Source organism: Furipterus horrens, unplaced genomic scaffold, assembly GCF_987537825.1.
Source record: "Furipterus horrens unplaced genomic scaffold, mFurHor1.1.pri manual_scaffold_7, whole genome shotgun sequence".
Taxonomy (NCBI): domain Eukaryota; kingdom Metazoa; phylum Chordata; class Mammalia; order Chiroptera; family Furipteridae; genus Furipterus; species Furipterus horrens.
In genome coordinates this window covers 113793373-113809253 of record NW_028327177.1, presented here as the reverse complement: position 1 = coordinate 113809253, position 15881 = coordinate 113793373, and the positions used below count along the sequence as shown (strand labels likewise).

At 39.7% G+C, this 15881-nt stretch overlaps 1 protein-coding gene and 1 long non-coding RNA gene across 3 annotated transcripts in view; one reads left to right on the top strand and one right to left on the bottom strand.

The window, feature by feature from the left end:
* Positions 1 to 15881, bottom strand: part of RYK (receptor like tyrosine kinase) — an 86119-nt gene that overhangs the window by 41023 nt on the left and 29215 nt on the right. For both annotated transcript variants that reach the window (XM_090284318.1, XM_090284319.1), the window contains exons 3-5: positions 6953 to 7052; positions 5120 to 5254; positions 3099 to 3152 (exon numbers count right to left, since the gene is read on the bottom strand). In XM_090284318.1, coding sequence (XP_090140444.1) covers positions 3099 to 3152; positions 5120 to 5254; positions 6953 to 7052 — 289 coding nt within the window. The remainder of the gene's footprint in view (positions 1 to 3098; positions 3153 to 5119; positions 5255 to 6952; positions 7053 to 15881) is intronic.
* LOC150005089 (uncharacterized) lies at positions 639 to 15535 on the top strand. The gene is made up of 3 exons (XR_016512416.1): positions 639 to 821; positions 14458 to 14572; positions 15182 to 15535. It is a non-coding gene; the product is annotated as an uncharacterized LOC150005089 (long non-coding RNA).

The following is a 15881-nucleotide window of genomic DNA, read 5'->3' as shown; positions in this document are numbered from 1 at the left end:
AACAAACAAAAAACAGGGGAGGGTCAGAGAATCAAGAGTTCTGTTGTGACCAGGAATACTTAGGACACATCTATGGAGATGTCAAGCTGACAGAAATGCAAGTTTGGAGATAAGTTAGGACAAAAAGTAAAAGTGATAGCTTTCCAACACTTGGAAATTAGATTGCTTTCTAAAACTTGAACTTTGAATCACAAACAATAAATCAGAACAGATTCATGCAAAGAGATCAAATGCCTTCTAGGCCTCTAGCCTAGAGCACAGTGCAGGCTACAAGCCCGCCACAGGCTGCTCAATCCTGGGAGGGGCGGAAAAGGAACGCCCCACAGGCCAACATTGGCAGCACCTATCCAAACACACTCCAGGGCGCAGGAGAGGATACTTCTGCGGGGCCAATCGCCCAAGCGCCCTGCCTGATGACCCCCAAATTCCAGGCTTATGTATGCACTGTTCCCATTCCTCATTAGCCACCTTTCAGGTCTCAGATGAGATGTCACTGTCCTCAGAAAGCTGACCCTCCTCCTTCAGAGACTGCACATATCACAGCCTGGCACACTGTGGTTATCACTGCCCACTGCCTTCCCATCTCCTCCATCATGGGTGAGCCCTTGAGGGCAGGGTCTGTTTTGCTCAGAGTTTAATTCTGTGCCTTAAGGATACCATCTGGCACATCAGAGACTCTCAATAAATGTTGACTGGATGGATGGATGGACAGAAGGGAGGAAAGGAGGAAGGGAGTAAGGAAGAAATAGGTGGAGACCAAGAATATGTACTACTCTACTCTCTCTGTGAGAAATAACACCCCACCAGCATAAAAGAAATAGGTAAGATCATCAGATTTTCAAAACTAAACTTGGGGTCAGTGATTTTTTTAAAAACTAGTTTTTCTTCTCAGAGATAAATCTAAATGAAATAGTCTAAAAAAGCAGATGGTATCTCACATTATTTTACCTTCAAAAAAGTCCTACTCTGGGGCATCCAGATATTTTCTGCCTTCTGAGGTAATGAAGAAGATAAAACAGGAAGCACATACTACCATCTAGGAACTATTTTTGCCAAAAGAGTTGGTCCTAAATCTAATCAAATACAAACTCTAACTACCATTTTCTAGGAGAGAGAAAAACATGTTAAATGATACCACAAGACTGCATATATGGGAAATTCTACAGGATAAATAAATCAATTTCTTCAACAAATAAGTGATATTAGGGGTGGGGGTGATTTGTGATTAATATAAGATATGTGTGAATCAAATACTCTGTGTATAGACTTCATTTGTATCCTGATTCAGGGGAGAAACTAAAAAAAAAAAGACATTTTTGAAACGGGATAATTTGAACAGGGACTAGCTATTAGAAGATATTAAGGAATTATTGTTAATTCTGCCATATGCAATCAATCAAATACAAGTGAACAGGTGTTGGGTGATTGTGGGTTGTTTTTCTAATGACCTTCTTAAAAAGATCCACACTGAAAAATCTATGGGTGAAATGACAGGATGCCTGGGATAGACTGTAAAACACTCTACCTTTTCCCACGTGGCTCCCCATTTGAGAAAGGAGGAGACTCAATGGAACAACACCAGCAAAATGCTGGTTATTACTAAAGTAGGGTGGTGGTCACATGGAAATTCATCTCCATTTTTAAAAAAATTTACTTCAACAAGGAGAATCTGGTAACCTTTCAGATCTGAGGAACAGTAAATTTCCATGACGTTTCCATGACAGAAAAGGAAAACAGAAGTCTAGGTTACTATCCACCACAACCACTACCTTAAAAATAAATATCTACTCAGACTTTCTGCTCTGTAGGTTTAAATAACATGGTATCCATCTTTAAGCTTACATTTTCCCCTGAGTGAAATTGGCTGAGGGTTAGGTCCAAGTTACAAATCAGTGTTTCTAATCTGCTAAACAGATGATGATCTGACACATACTTCATGTTCAGACTTTATTTATGACCGTCTGAAATGATGTTGTTACAGAAACAGTGGTGTTTCAAAAAACCCCAGAGTTTGCGGCTGAGGGATGGGGAGAAGGAAGCATCTTTCAGAATGCCTCCACATGCCTGAGGCTGGTGGCTAGTGTCTTTTTTATGCAAAATGGCTTTAATGCATCCAAAGCCTCAGGTAGATGGGAAGAGTCTTGAACCAGGGGATGGTATGGAGAAATCACACAGAGCCTGCGTGAGGTTCTGTGAATGGTCAGAACTGGTTCCGCACCCACTGCATCAGAGGGCGTAGTCAGGGATTTAAAAATAAGCAGCAGACATTTTAGCCAGGCTGACTGTGTGGATTTGACTGAGGCTGAGGCTGACTATGTGAATTTAACTGGGACTGACGATGCAGTTTTAAGGAAGGGGGACGTACCTTACTGCTTTGAAAAGGAACAGACTGACCATGTGGATTACAAAAGGACTAACTATGCAGTTTACAAGGAGGCTGAGAATCCACGAGGTTCTGGATTAAAAGCTGGTGGACCCCATAACACAGACGAGGTCTCCCCAATCAGGATGGGATGATTGGCAGCTACTGGTAAAGCTGAACTGTGTTTGGAAAGTAGGGGAAGGGTTTCTCTGACTGTTCTAAAACTAGCCTGGTTTGGTAGGGAGGAAGCAAGGATATGTGTTTATGGGTGTTTTAAAGAACATAAGACTTAACAGCAGAAATCCACAAATAGCTAAATCTATATAACTGTTAAATAAACAATTCTTTTTCTTTTCACTAAACTCCGGTATTGAGAGTTATAATTTTGGCGGCGGGCAATCGGGCCCCTAACTAAAGAGCCCGTGGGTTTGTTTTCAGTTGGAGCAGCCCAGTGGTTCTGTAACAATGTGATATGAATTCTTGCTTATAAAAGTTTCTTTAGATCACATGTTATAAAATAAGTATGAATTTTACTTCAGAAGATTTTTTAATATTCTATTAGTTTCATCTGAATATATACCAATCTACAAAACATCAGTGAATTAAATAACATGGCATCATTTATCTTTTGACATATTGGAAACCACAAGGCCTCCGAACTTCATGAGATCATGTTCATTTGCAATCACTCATTTTTCATCCCTAATGATGGAGAAGATAACAGAGTAACACTTACAAATAGTTCTGCTAGTGTTTTTGTCCAAGGCTGAAGTTTTTACTTCTTCAAGTTCTGAATTAAAAAGGAGATAGAAGATGCTTTAGAAACTATTTTACATGAAAACCTTTAAATATTGTAATTATATTTTCTAAATTTTCTCTCATATAGTTTTATATGATATGAGAACACTGCCTGAACTAAGTAACAAGGTATTTGTTTGCAAGATAATAAATGATACATTATTATTCTGCTAATCATCACTATAACCATCATTAACCAAAGAGTGTTCCTTATAGATACTCAATGAAAAAAGGGTTTTTTTGGTCAAGAAGTTTAAGGAAAGCCACAAAGTATAACTTTTGTGGAGGTTCACAGTGCACATTAGCAGACTATAAAGGCTCAAAGGAGTCCTAAAGTAAAAAATTTGTCTGATCCAGTAATTTCTCCCCTCAGTGATAAAGAATGCTTTTCTTGCCAGTAAGACCCATTAACATTCAATATAGTACAGATAAATTTTCTGTGCAGTTTTTAAAATGTCATGGGCTGCAAAACCAGATAAATAAACCACACTAGGATCACACATTAAGCTAAGAGGTATGATTGGGGTGATCATTAGTATGACCACCAAATAAAAAGGGTGGTACTATAACAGAACAGAAAATTACACCAACTGTTAATTTCAACATTAATTTTCATGTACATATTAAAGAAAATGGAGAAGGCCTGGGATCATTCTGAACATCAGCTGATCATTAACCTTAGCAAATACTAGCACTGGTGGGCTCCCCAGACTACATCACGTTTTGCTGTCATTCTTTAAGCCTTAAAAGATGGAGCGTGTCAGTCCCCACCTGCGGCCCCTAGGGATCAGGAACCAAGTGTTTCACACTCGTCACCAACTGGTGTGCAAGCTCAGGCGGCCTCTCCAGGCCCAGTCTCCTCATTAATTACACAGAGACTAGTGGAACTGGGCAATCTCTCAAGTCCACTTTAACAATATATGAAAGTAGATACACAGTGAATATACTAGACAGAAGAATGTATCAAAACACCAAAGCTAACTATCCATTTTAAAAATGTCCATTCTAATGCAGTACAGCTTTTTCACTGACATGTACCTGGACATTAGCCATCATAACTCACTTGCTGGTCTGAAGTGTTTTCATAACACTCAGCACCAACTCCAATTAGAAAATGTGTTAAGAGTCCGTTTAACAACTAGACTAAGCATGGTTTTGTACTCCAGCTATACCACTTAGCTGAGTGACCTTGGCAGTTGGTCAGATTCCCTCAGCCATACCTTTCTCTTCAGAAAATGGAGATAATGAGAGAACCTACTGCCTAAGGTTGTTGTAAGATTAAATGAGTTTAATGCATGTAACGCACTTGGAACACAGTAAGCACTTAAGTTTAGAGGAATTTTTTTTCTTTCTCATATTCACTGTAGTTTCTTACGTAACAGATTATTCAAAAGCAAAAACTACTAACATTTATTAAGTACCTACAAATGGTATTCTAAGCTTTAGGTTAGACTCAATTAACCTTTAAAAAAAAAAATCCTCTAAAACAGATTAGTATGCCCATTTTATAGATTAAAGAACCCCTGAGACTTAGATTAAGTAATTTGTCCCAATCTTCTACCAAGAGCAAAACCATAATTCTAATCCAGGTCTATCTGGCCCCAGGGAAATGCTTCTGCATAAATAGAGTTACCCCTTACTCAGGGCCCCCTATCAGAATTACCTGATTTCCTTAAGTCTTCAGCTACTGTAGTGCTACTTCACATTCCTACTATAAAATTTCCTAGCAAGTCTGATAAAAGATTTTGAGAAATCAGGGACTGAGTGGGGCCTGAATGGGATTCCTGGCTATAAAATTATTTGGTGACTATCTTGGGATTTCATCTGTTAGTGCTCTTTCTTTTCTCATTTGCAACTATAATCAAGATTTGGTTACAAATGTAAAAAAGACTACAAAATCTATTTTTGACCTGTCACATCTATAGATAAAACACATACTTTCATAAGTAAATTCCTTACTTTTGTAGCACATTTTCCTTCGTTTAAAATTTAAGACTGTAAAGTTTTTTGAAGAATTTACTGTCAAGTTGAGCTGCATTAGTATCATAACCTCAGAATCTACTTTGCCAGTACAGGAAAGCTCGACCCGGAACACTGTTTTAAAAAAAAAATAAAAAAAAATTATTTTATTTTTCAAAAAATCAACATTAATGCTCATTAAATATTTTATAATTATTTGATTTTTGTTGCAATGAAACTAAAAATACATTTACATAAAATACTGAACAGAACCTTTCAGTGAACTTCAGACTACACAGCTTCAGACATTAAATATTTGTTAAAGAACAAACCAAGAAATAAATGAAGAGATAATTATTTTCAAGTTTTGTTTGTGATTTTTAATATCACTTTGTCCTCTTATTATAACGTACTAAAGCTAAAGCACCAGAAGGCAAACCCTGTTGCCTTACCAGGCACATCAACAACAATAACAATAAAAATTATTTGATAAAAAGGAAAGACAATTTGCCACCAAAATGCAATATATATTGTTCTTAATGAAGAGATTAAACATACCCTGCAAACAAATCTGATAAATTCTCAACTATGAATAAATAAAAAATACCTTTTTAAACAGAAAGTATCTTTAATTACTGTAGCAATGGGATAACAGACTGGTGCACATCGACATTTTTTTTCAGTCTTTCAGTTTGATTCTTTTTCTAAAAATTTAGAATATATCACTCTACTATCTGTATGAGCACGTGAGAGACATGGGCATTTCTGAATATCCTTACTGACCCACAAAAATTAGTCAGCTGTCCCATGCTTTCTTAAAGCTTAGATAAAAGTATGTCACTCCTAACAGTGAATAAAACTGCCAGAAAGGCTTCCACAGCACTGCTGTGGCTTTTACTTCCAAGTTTAAAAAATTTCCATTTTCATAAAATCTCACATCTTCAGGAGCCTTTCTCAAAAAGCTGGTAAAAAAGTAGTTAAACTGGTGTAAATATGACACTCAAGTCATTTACTCTGACATGCCCTGAGTGCCTATCCCATGCCAGATGCTATGCTAGGTGTCAAGGGTAGATAGTTGAAAAAGACAGCTCCTGTCCTTAGGGTGGCCACAGGCTAGCAAGGAGAGACAAAGACAAAGGATTACAACATAATGGGATCTGTTCAAAATTAGTTAAATATAAGATCCCATGGGAAGGAAAAACGGAAAAAAGAGTTAACAACTGGAGGGAGAGGAGGCGGCAGAAAAAGGACAATGCAGATTTTGAGACTTGCAGAATATTCAGTATGAACAGGCATTTAAAGCACAAAAGAGGAAAAGATGGTCCCAAACACAGAGACCAGCACATGCAAAGGCCTGGATATCAGAAATGCATGCAGTATGGACTGCTGGAACGCTGGGGCAAGTGCAGAAACAAGGGCAAGACAGGCAGGCAGGGGCAGACAGTAAACAGCACACTGGCTAGAGTCTGGGATGTGTTCAGTTGATGGAGGTGGGGGCACCGATGGGCATGATGTCACAGTCAGTGTCGGACCATCTGGGCCACAGTGTGGGAATTATGCAGGAGGAACAAGACCAGATACAAGGACTCATGCAGAGGCCAGGGCCAGCAATGCAGAAAAGGAGGTAAGAAAGAGTTGAGCACAGAAGTTCTAGAGGCGATGGAAAAAGAGGGAATGGTTTAAAGCACAGTACAAATAATCAGTGTTTTTCAAAGTACTTATATATCTAATGCTTATCAAGTAAGATGTACTACACATCAGTAGAGTATATAAACTGGGGGATACAGGGGACACAGTTGAAAACAATATGTTAACTCTGTCTTTGAGACTTACCTGATAAAGTGCGTGGAACTTCCCCCTGAGCAGAAATGTTAACCTGGGGCATATCCATTGCCACAAAGTTGTCTACTTGGAATCCCAGCTTATATTCAACCTGTAAAATGAAGAAATAAACAAACTGGATCTGCGATAACAGAAAGGGCACTAACAACTTGACTTCACTAATTAGCTCATTAACTAATGAATACATGAGCCTTTCATGCACACAAATAATCTAGCTATTTAAAAATCCAATTGTCAGGAACAAGTCCTAGTAATTTTCAAGTGGATAAAAATTCAACCCAGCAAGCCACCCTCAACTTCGTGTCCAGAATAGTACCACCACTCTCCTGTAAAATCTGCCGTCTAGATTTCAGAAACCCCGCTGAGAAATACACAGCCACTGACAGAGAAGCCCCAGAGAACCGCTGAGATGTATGATTCACAGACCAAGACTAGCCAGCAGTGCCTTCTCTGGCTGATAAAAGTCAAGCTCTGATGGGCTCCATGTGGCTGACAGACCCACTCCCACGAGCAGATTCCAAGGCACGAATTTCTCGTAGAACCTCTAAGTCACGTTCTCTAGTCCAACTTTCACCATTAAGAAAGTTCATGGTTGGATGCCCATCTAACTCTGGATCTCTTTCTCAACTGATTTGGAATCCAGAAGGGAAAAGAGGCAACTAAGAATATGTCCCTGGAACACCAGTATTATCTATTAATACCTAGCTTACATAGTGTGACTTAAAACAACCAAGCAGCATCAATAAATAAATAGTCTTGCTGCTCAGAAAGATGTTCATTGAAGAAACAGCTCAAACTGCAAAGCCATAGCTGACATTCATAATGGCTGCCACCTTCATGACCTTCAATGAGGTCTTATATCTCTCATTATTCTTTGTACTGCCCATGGGGTCTTGATAAGAATAGTCCTCCACTCCCATTCAGTGGTCACAAAGGAGGCTTTGGTGAAGTGTTAGGGTTGGTGGAAGCCAAGGGACAGTGGGTTGGAAAGATTGGCAGGAAAGAGGCTCAAGAAGCCATTCTTTTTAAACTTTAAAAAATTTTTCAGTTACAGTTGACATACAATATTATATTAGCTTCAGGTGCACAACATAGTGACTAGATATTTATAAAACTTGCAAAGTGATCACCCCAATAAGTCTGACATCATACACAATTATTACGATATTAATGACTACATTGTCTATGCTTATGCTGTGCTTTATAACTGGCAATTTGTAAATTTACTTTAAAAACCCAACTTGGAAGAACAGAACCAGGAAGTAGCTAGGGAGGGGGGAAGTTTCCAAAGCTTTTCTTTCTTCTTTTATCAATGGGAGATATTCAAATGTGTTTATATGCTAATGAAAAAAAGCCAATGAAATGGGACACCATAAAGAAAGGAAACTGGGAAAGAGTACCAACCCAGACTGTAAGAAAAGCTACTGCTTTTGCAGCTATTATAGGTATACAAACTATTGGTAATGACTGTATTTGTTAAGTGCAACGTTCACAACAAAGGAAATGTTCTTGCTGCGGCACATCAGTGACTTAGTGGTGCCTTGGCTAGAAAGTGTTCCTTCTCACCTTAGCACGCCACAATACTGTCCCTGCCACCAGGGGGTGCTAGAGAGCTACGGCCCAGAAGGTCTGGACTGAGAACTAGCAGGCTTTTCAGCAATTCTCATTGACTAACAGTAACAATGCATTGCCTGTCTCCCTATATCCATGCTATCTCTGAACAGGACCATACACGGAGAGCTACTGCACAGAAGAAATTGGCAGTCAGCAAGAACTGCATTTGGAACCATTAGACTATGTTTCCATTGTCAAATGAGAATAATAGAACCTGTTGTGAGGATCAACTAGGATAATTAATGTAACTAACACATCTAACTGTCATCTGGCACAAGTCCCTCAGATGAATGCAGATTCCAGTGGCATCAGCAGTCATTCCAGTCGTTCCTACTGCCCCGCTGCACTTTTCATTAACTCCAGCCTACTCCTGTGCTCTGTCAACAACACTGCTGCAGTTCTTCTGTTTTGTACCTCCCACCTGGAGAACCCCACTATTCTAAACAGCCTCCCACACCCTTAGCCTCTTCACAATGTCTTCCCTGCTGTTCCCCAACCTGGCCTCCCTCAAAAGTCATGTGCTTCCTTGCTTATCATTCAGTTCCCACAACACCTGACTCTCAGGGACTAGGCAGTAGGGTCCTCATTCTTTTAGGATCATTAGGTCCCTTCTAGACATCCCTTCCTCAAGCAAAATCATCTATATTCTGAAGCTCACAAGTTCTCACAAGAGCTATTTCTTGAGCCATCAACGTAAACAATAGACCTGGGACTTGACCCTTGGCTCACTTTTCTCCCACCATCTTTCTGGTGGCTTCGATATTCAACATTTCTACATACTAAAAACTTGATCCATAACCAAAACTAATGCAAAATTCCACTCTATCAAAGATTCCATCACTACCTCTGATTCCTATAAAACCAGTTCTTTGTCTTCACCACTCGAATTCAGCCGACATTTATGAAGCACATTTAGAAGCCAAGCTTCATACTCATAGCTGAGATACAATGACCAATTAGCTACTTCCCTCCTCTCCAGCCCAGCCAGTGGCCTGGTTTCACTTTCCACAGTCCCTGAACCAAAGAAGATAATGTTGTTGACAATGTCATATCAACACCCTCAACTAGGCAGCTCCTGCCTGCCCTCATTCTATTCCTGCTGGCCAGCACTGCCGGAGGAAATCTCTTCCCAGGACAGGAGGGTGCTCTCGCACAATGTGGACCCACAGGTTCAGGGCAGGCCCTGAATACTGCTCCACTATCCTTTCTGCACCAACCCTCTCCCCTAGTGTTCTTGTTCCAAACCTCAAAGGACCTCAACTGCTCACCACCTGCAGATCTGACCGCTTCCTCACTCAACAACGTTCTTGTCCTCTTCAGTTAGCACACAGGAACCCCCTTCCTGCCTTTCTTTTCAGCATGAAGGAGCTCTGCTAGAACACCCATCCTCTGCATTCCAGTCCCAAGGAAAGATCTATTCTCCTCTCCAAATGATAAACCCTTCTCTCTAGCACACTAGGCTCTAGCCCATTTCACCATGATGGGATATCATATCATCAACTGGTCTTTCTCACTCTCCTATATCTTTAATCTCCCCCATATGCCCAATTATACTAGATATAGATACCTTATAATCTTGTAGCCCTTGAATTTAACAGACTGAAAGCCAAACTTGTGTTTCCCCACACTTACTGCCTCCTTTATTGTAGGTCTCAGTCACGATGAGCAGAGGCCTAGGGACAAGAACCCCTGAGAAAGCAGAGAACAGCACACAGGGTCAAGGGCCCTAACTACAGTGCTGAGGACAGGGAACAAGACTAGCACCTGAGTATCTCAGTGTGGCAAGTGGAGAGGCCAAGGCAGAGGGAAGTGGGCTTGTGAGAGAGCTGGGCAGACTGAGGGGCATGAACAGATGTGGAAAAGGGGCTCAGTGAGATGGTTGAAAAGGCCACCCCTCTGGCCAGAACAGCAGCCTGGAGGAATAAGTTGGAGAACATGGATGCCTGCCCTTTGCTGGCTGTCTTTCTGAGGGACTGTCAAAGCACGTGAGGCATTCACCAAGCAGCTCTCTTCCCCCTCTAGAATCTTTAAAATACAAATTTTAAAACTGCAGTTTCTGGGATCAGAGAAGAAACTGACCGTTATCAAAGTCCCATTTTCCGTACTTTGGCTTCTATCGATCTACATGGAATCTCACTGGCCAATAATCCTTTGAAAAAACAGATCTGTTCTACAACTGACATTTATATTCTACTGGAACAAAGGAAATTTGAACAGCAGTTGTTTGTCAGAAAAAAAGAATGAGCCAAAATACTTCAGAAAAGAAACTAGTGAAAATATAAATATTTGAATAAGCTAAAAAATAAACATTTTTGGTAATCTTCCCTTACTTGGAAACAAAAGGCACTGCAAATACATAACTGATGAGCAGGGCCATTTCCTTCTGAAACATAGTACAGATTTAAAGGGCATACACTCGCCTACAGCCAAACAGGCTCCTACTTTCTCTGAAATTATCAGAAGTGCTGCCTTTCTCAGAGAAAGCCCACTCTGCTGGGGATGCGGTAGGCTGCCCCTGGGGGCTGCTGGAGGAACCCTGGGCAAGTTCCCTGCAGACCCTCCTGGCAGTGATGACAAATTCCAAAACCAGAGAGCAGCTATGGGGTCAGGGGACGTAGGGGAAGTATTCTGCTGCTTTTTGATATATTTTTGCCTTTCAGCTACCTAAAATATGTATCAACACTTAACAAATGCAGTAGTTTTTGCTTTTTTAAAAGTGTGTGGCCTTGTGAAAGAGAAGCAATATCAGGGCCCTCATCCCATCTGGAGATGCAATTACCCAATGGTATTTATCCACCACTCACTATGGCAACGTGACACACATATCATAAATAAGACACAGCTCCAGCCTCTAAGGAAACCATGATCATCTGTTTGGCAAGACAAAAACAGAGCTGTGTAAACACTGGAGAACAACACTATCAGCAAAAGCTTTGATGTATGAAAACTAATGTTAAAATATCTACAATGTGAACTGACATACCAAGGAGCCTAGGGATCTCTGGAAGCAAATATTTCACCTTCTGGCAAAATCTTAAAAAACAAGAACTGGGAGTTTCTGATAAAGTGTTAGAGCTTCTGAAAGCTCAAGATTACATCCCAGAGTCAAAATGATCAGGTGAAGAGGCCTTCTCCATGTCTCTCCTGCACCCTTGCATGACTTTCCCATTTCAAGTCAGCTCTGCTTCCCTCTTCCTCCTAAATATGGGTCTTAGTTTCCTCTTATAATACCTGATCAATAAACCGAAGTACAACCATATAATATCTGATACAGACACCTGAAGGGAAAGAAGTTCAACTCTATCAGAAATGAAAAACTTTACCAAGACACCTTGAAAGATGTGCAGTATATTACTTATTCAAACACACAACACACACACACACACACACACACACACAGATGCTTATCCATGCACAACTATCTCTAGAAGGGGAGGCTAGAATCCAGTAACAGTTGCTGCCTCAGAGAAGGGGACTAAGTGACTATATTGCTACAAGGTGGTACTAGGAAGGTGTAAGGGATTTATTTTTCACTGTATACCCCTTATGCCTTTTGCATTTTGTGCCATGTGCATATATTGAATATTCAAAAGTTAATTTAAAAAACTTAAATTAATGAACTGTGCTAAAATCACCAGAAATTGGAATTATGAGCTATAAATGATGGCCAAAGCCTGACACTAGATTAACACACACATATTCCTTAGTTTTTTACTATAAAATGTTTTAATATAAAAGATGATTACTTTCCTCTAAATTTTTATACCTGTTCCAGATGAACCTGTGAAATTAGTTTAGCTATAGAGTCAATCTATGAATTCCATTCATTTTTCCAGTTACAACTTTATTCAGAATAAAATACCTGAAGAAGCCCATGTGTACAACCGGTGTCAAATGTACCCAGCCTATGTTTTCATGCTTCTAGAAACAGGAAATTCACAGCTCCTCAAGCAATACATTGCAACTCTGAAAAGCTCTACTGTTCGGTAGTCCCCTGCCAGATGAGCTGTGCCCTACGTCTTCTGCCTGCATCTCTTCTGTTGTTGGTTAGGGAGCACCTATAACTAAGTACCTGGGGCTATACCAGGCACAGGGGACACAGAGGAAGACAAAAGGGGCTCCCCACCCTCGAGGTGCTCAGCATCTAGAAGGGATACAGAAAAGAAAATCACTACAATATTCTTAAGAGCATGATGAGGGCTATGAGGGAGGAGAGAGTAAGGCACTGTGGGGACAGAAAAGGGCCAAGGAGAAGTAACACCACATCTGATTTTATGAGATAAAAAGAATTAGGAAAAGTACGTTACTAGCAGAGCAAACAGTAGCTTGTGGCATTCAAGAAATTGCCAGGCAAAATGGTACAAAACAGTTAGCTGGAGAAGACACAGAAAAGAGAGGAAGGGCAAGATCATGAAGGCTTCCTAAGAAATCAGAACTTTATTCTGGTGGCAACTGAGAACCTAGAGCAGCTTTGTACCAGGTGCACCTAAAGGCTAATCCAGAGGCAAGGAGATCATGTATAAGGGCATTTCTAGGTAAGAAACAATGGAGGTGCAAACTAAGGATGAGACATTAGGTCCCGAGAGAGGTAGGAGATGAATTCAAGGTGTAACTATGAGAGGAAGACGTGAGAGAAGGAGTCTAGGATCCTTTCTTAGCTTCTGGCCCTGCCATGTAACTAGATGGTGACACCCTCCAACAAGTCAGGGAACTTCTACCTCACCAGGAATGTCATACCAGCAACAGCAGCCCAAGTGTGCACTAATGACAGTGTTTAATACCTGCCACAGAAGTATTATAGTTTAGATTATGCTGTATAAGTAATGTGAAGAATATGGACGTACAACAGAGCCATACTACATTAACCAAGCCAACACTGCTTCCCATTCAAATGTATGTGTTCATCTGAGCCCCTTCTTCTATCTACTCTCTTCCACGCCAACTTCCTCCTGTGACAGGCTCCAAAAACTCCTCAAGCACCTTCTAACAGTCATGCAGATCCCTGAAACTCATTCCAAATAAAATTGTCAATACATATGTATTTTTTAAAGGAATAAATAGAAAGCTTATCCAGTGCAACTGTAAATGCCACATCCCACATTGTCTTTTTAGTCACAGGCTCCTACCCATACACTTACCCAGGAAACATCCTCATAATATATCAGCATCTGTTTTTCCTAAGCGAGCCCAGAAATAATCACACCTTGTTCAAGGTCAGCAGAGTAACTGGAAGAGAATCTCTACTATTTCATTGGATCCCTCTGTTTTAAAATACATCTATTATTTGTTTTTATATTTATCAACATTAAAGGTGAGAAAGGTAACAAAGGATTATCTACCAATTTCTTAGAGAACGTATGACGCTTCTCTGCCTAAAAGCTGTTCACAGAAACTGGATCTCAGAGTTGCAAAGGAACTTAAAATTCAAGACCAGCCACTCCACAGAAGTCTTTCTACAACACTCCCACCAAATGGCTGCCTAGTGCAGCTCCAACCTCTTCCAGTGAGAGGGACCACAGTCTTTTCCATGATAGCACTGATGGAAAAGTGAAACCTATTCTTAACACAGATGCAAAAACTAGTGGTTGAAAGTGTGATGGAATGGGATTTTGAAATACAATTTCAAAAGATATCTCCACAGTTACTTATCAATCACAAGGAAGAAAACTTTACAGTAGAGAAACCCAGTGAACTAGGTGATCAGAATTAGTATCACCAGTAATGGGATGTGCTGACATCATGTGCGCTGTGAAGGACAGCACTTCCGTGGTGTTATAGCCGGAGACACTCCTGAATCTAATCAAGAGGAAACCTTAGATGACTCCAATTGAGGGAGGGACTTTCTACAAAATAACTGACCTATATGTTTCCAAAATGTCAAGGTCAAGAAACACAAAGGCCATGAGCATGATCCAGAATAAGAGGGGAATAATTGCATTCATGATCCTAAATTAGATGAAGAAAAAGAGCTATCAAGATTGGGATAATTAACAAAATGTGAGTACTGTGGTACAATAACAATACTGTATCGATGTTTTCTTTCCTGACTTTGATCACTGTACTTTGGTAATGTAAAAAATAAACTTGTTCTTAGAAAATATACACTAATGTATTTAGGGGTAAAGAGATTTGATGATTGCAATTCCCTTTCACATAATTCAAGGGAAAAAAGTGTGTGTACATGAGGGTGGGCAGAAAGAAAGAATGAATTAATGATAAAGTAAGCAAATGCAGCAAACTGGTAACAACTGGTGAATCTGGGTGAAGGATATATGGAAATTTTTTGTACTATTTTATAATTTTTATTTATGTTTGAAATTATGTCAAAATTAAGTTTACCAGCCCCCTCCAAATAATGTCACACAATGTTATGCAAGAATACTGAAAAATGTATTAGTCCAGTTTCCTTGAAGAGTTCAGTTGTACACTCATTGAAACTGACATAGCTCAGATTAAATGTCTCAGGTAAACCTTTTCTGAATTATCTATACCACTAAATTTGCCACTTCAGCATATCCAGGTTACCTATCATGTAGTAAATGTCCTTAATTGTTTCACATGAGTTTTTCTCTCTTGACCCCTGTTTTTGCATTTTTTCACCTGAAGGAGATCTGTCTACTCCTAAAAGAGCACCCTCGCATTAGCACATCCCAAGGCAACAATGTTGGATGCCTGCGGTGCTCCAGATGGCAAGGCACATGTGCTTCACCCAGGATCCAACCTAACGCAACTTTAATCAAAACATTCCTGCAGCTCTGTGTGTGTGTGTAATGTTTCTATAAAGTATGCATGAGTTACGTACAACAATAATATGAATATATACATTATACTTAAAATATTTAGTGTCAGGGAGTGAATAAAAGAAATAAGCACCTTTACTCACTTTGTAAGGAATGTTGGTTCATTGATACCATCTTGGGAGAAGGACGGGAGAAACACTGGGGCATCGTCAATCAAAATTTTAAACATACATTCTTTGACCCAATCATTTCACTTCTTATGATAATTTACTATTCAGAAATAATGTCACGAGTGCACAAAAGTTCTGAACAAAGATGTCCTTAATGTATACGCATACACATATGTACATACACACACATATGTACATATACACACATATGTACATATACACACACACATTCACACACATTTTTTTCCACGTTTCTATATTCATCAGTAACAGCAACAAAAGATGAACTACGAATTGTTTTCATCATCCTGTTACCATGGATTCTGTCTGCCAAATGAAGTGAACTATTTGTAAAAGTGAAAGAAAGTATTGTTTGAAATAGTAAACTGCTATTAA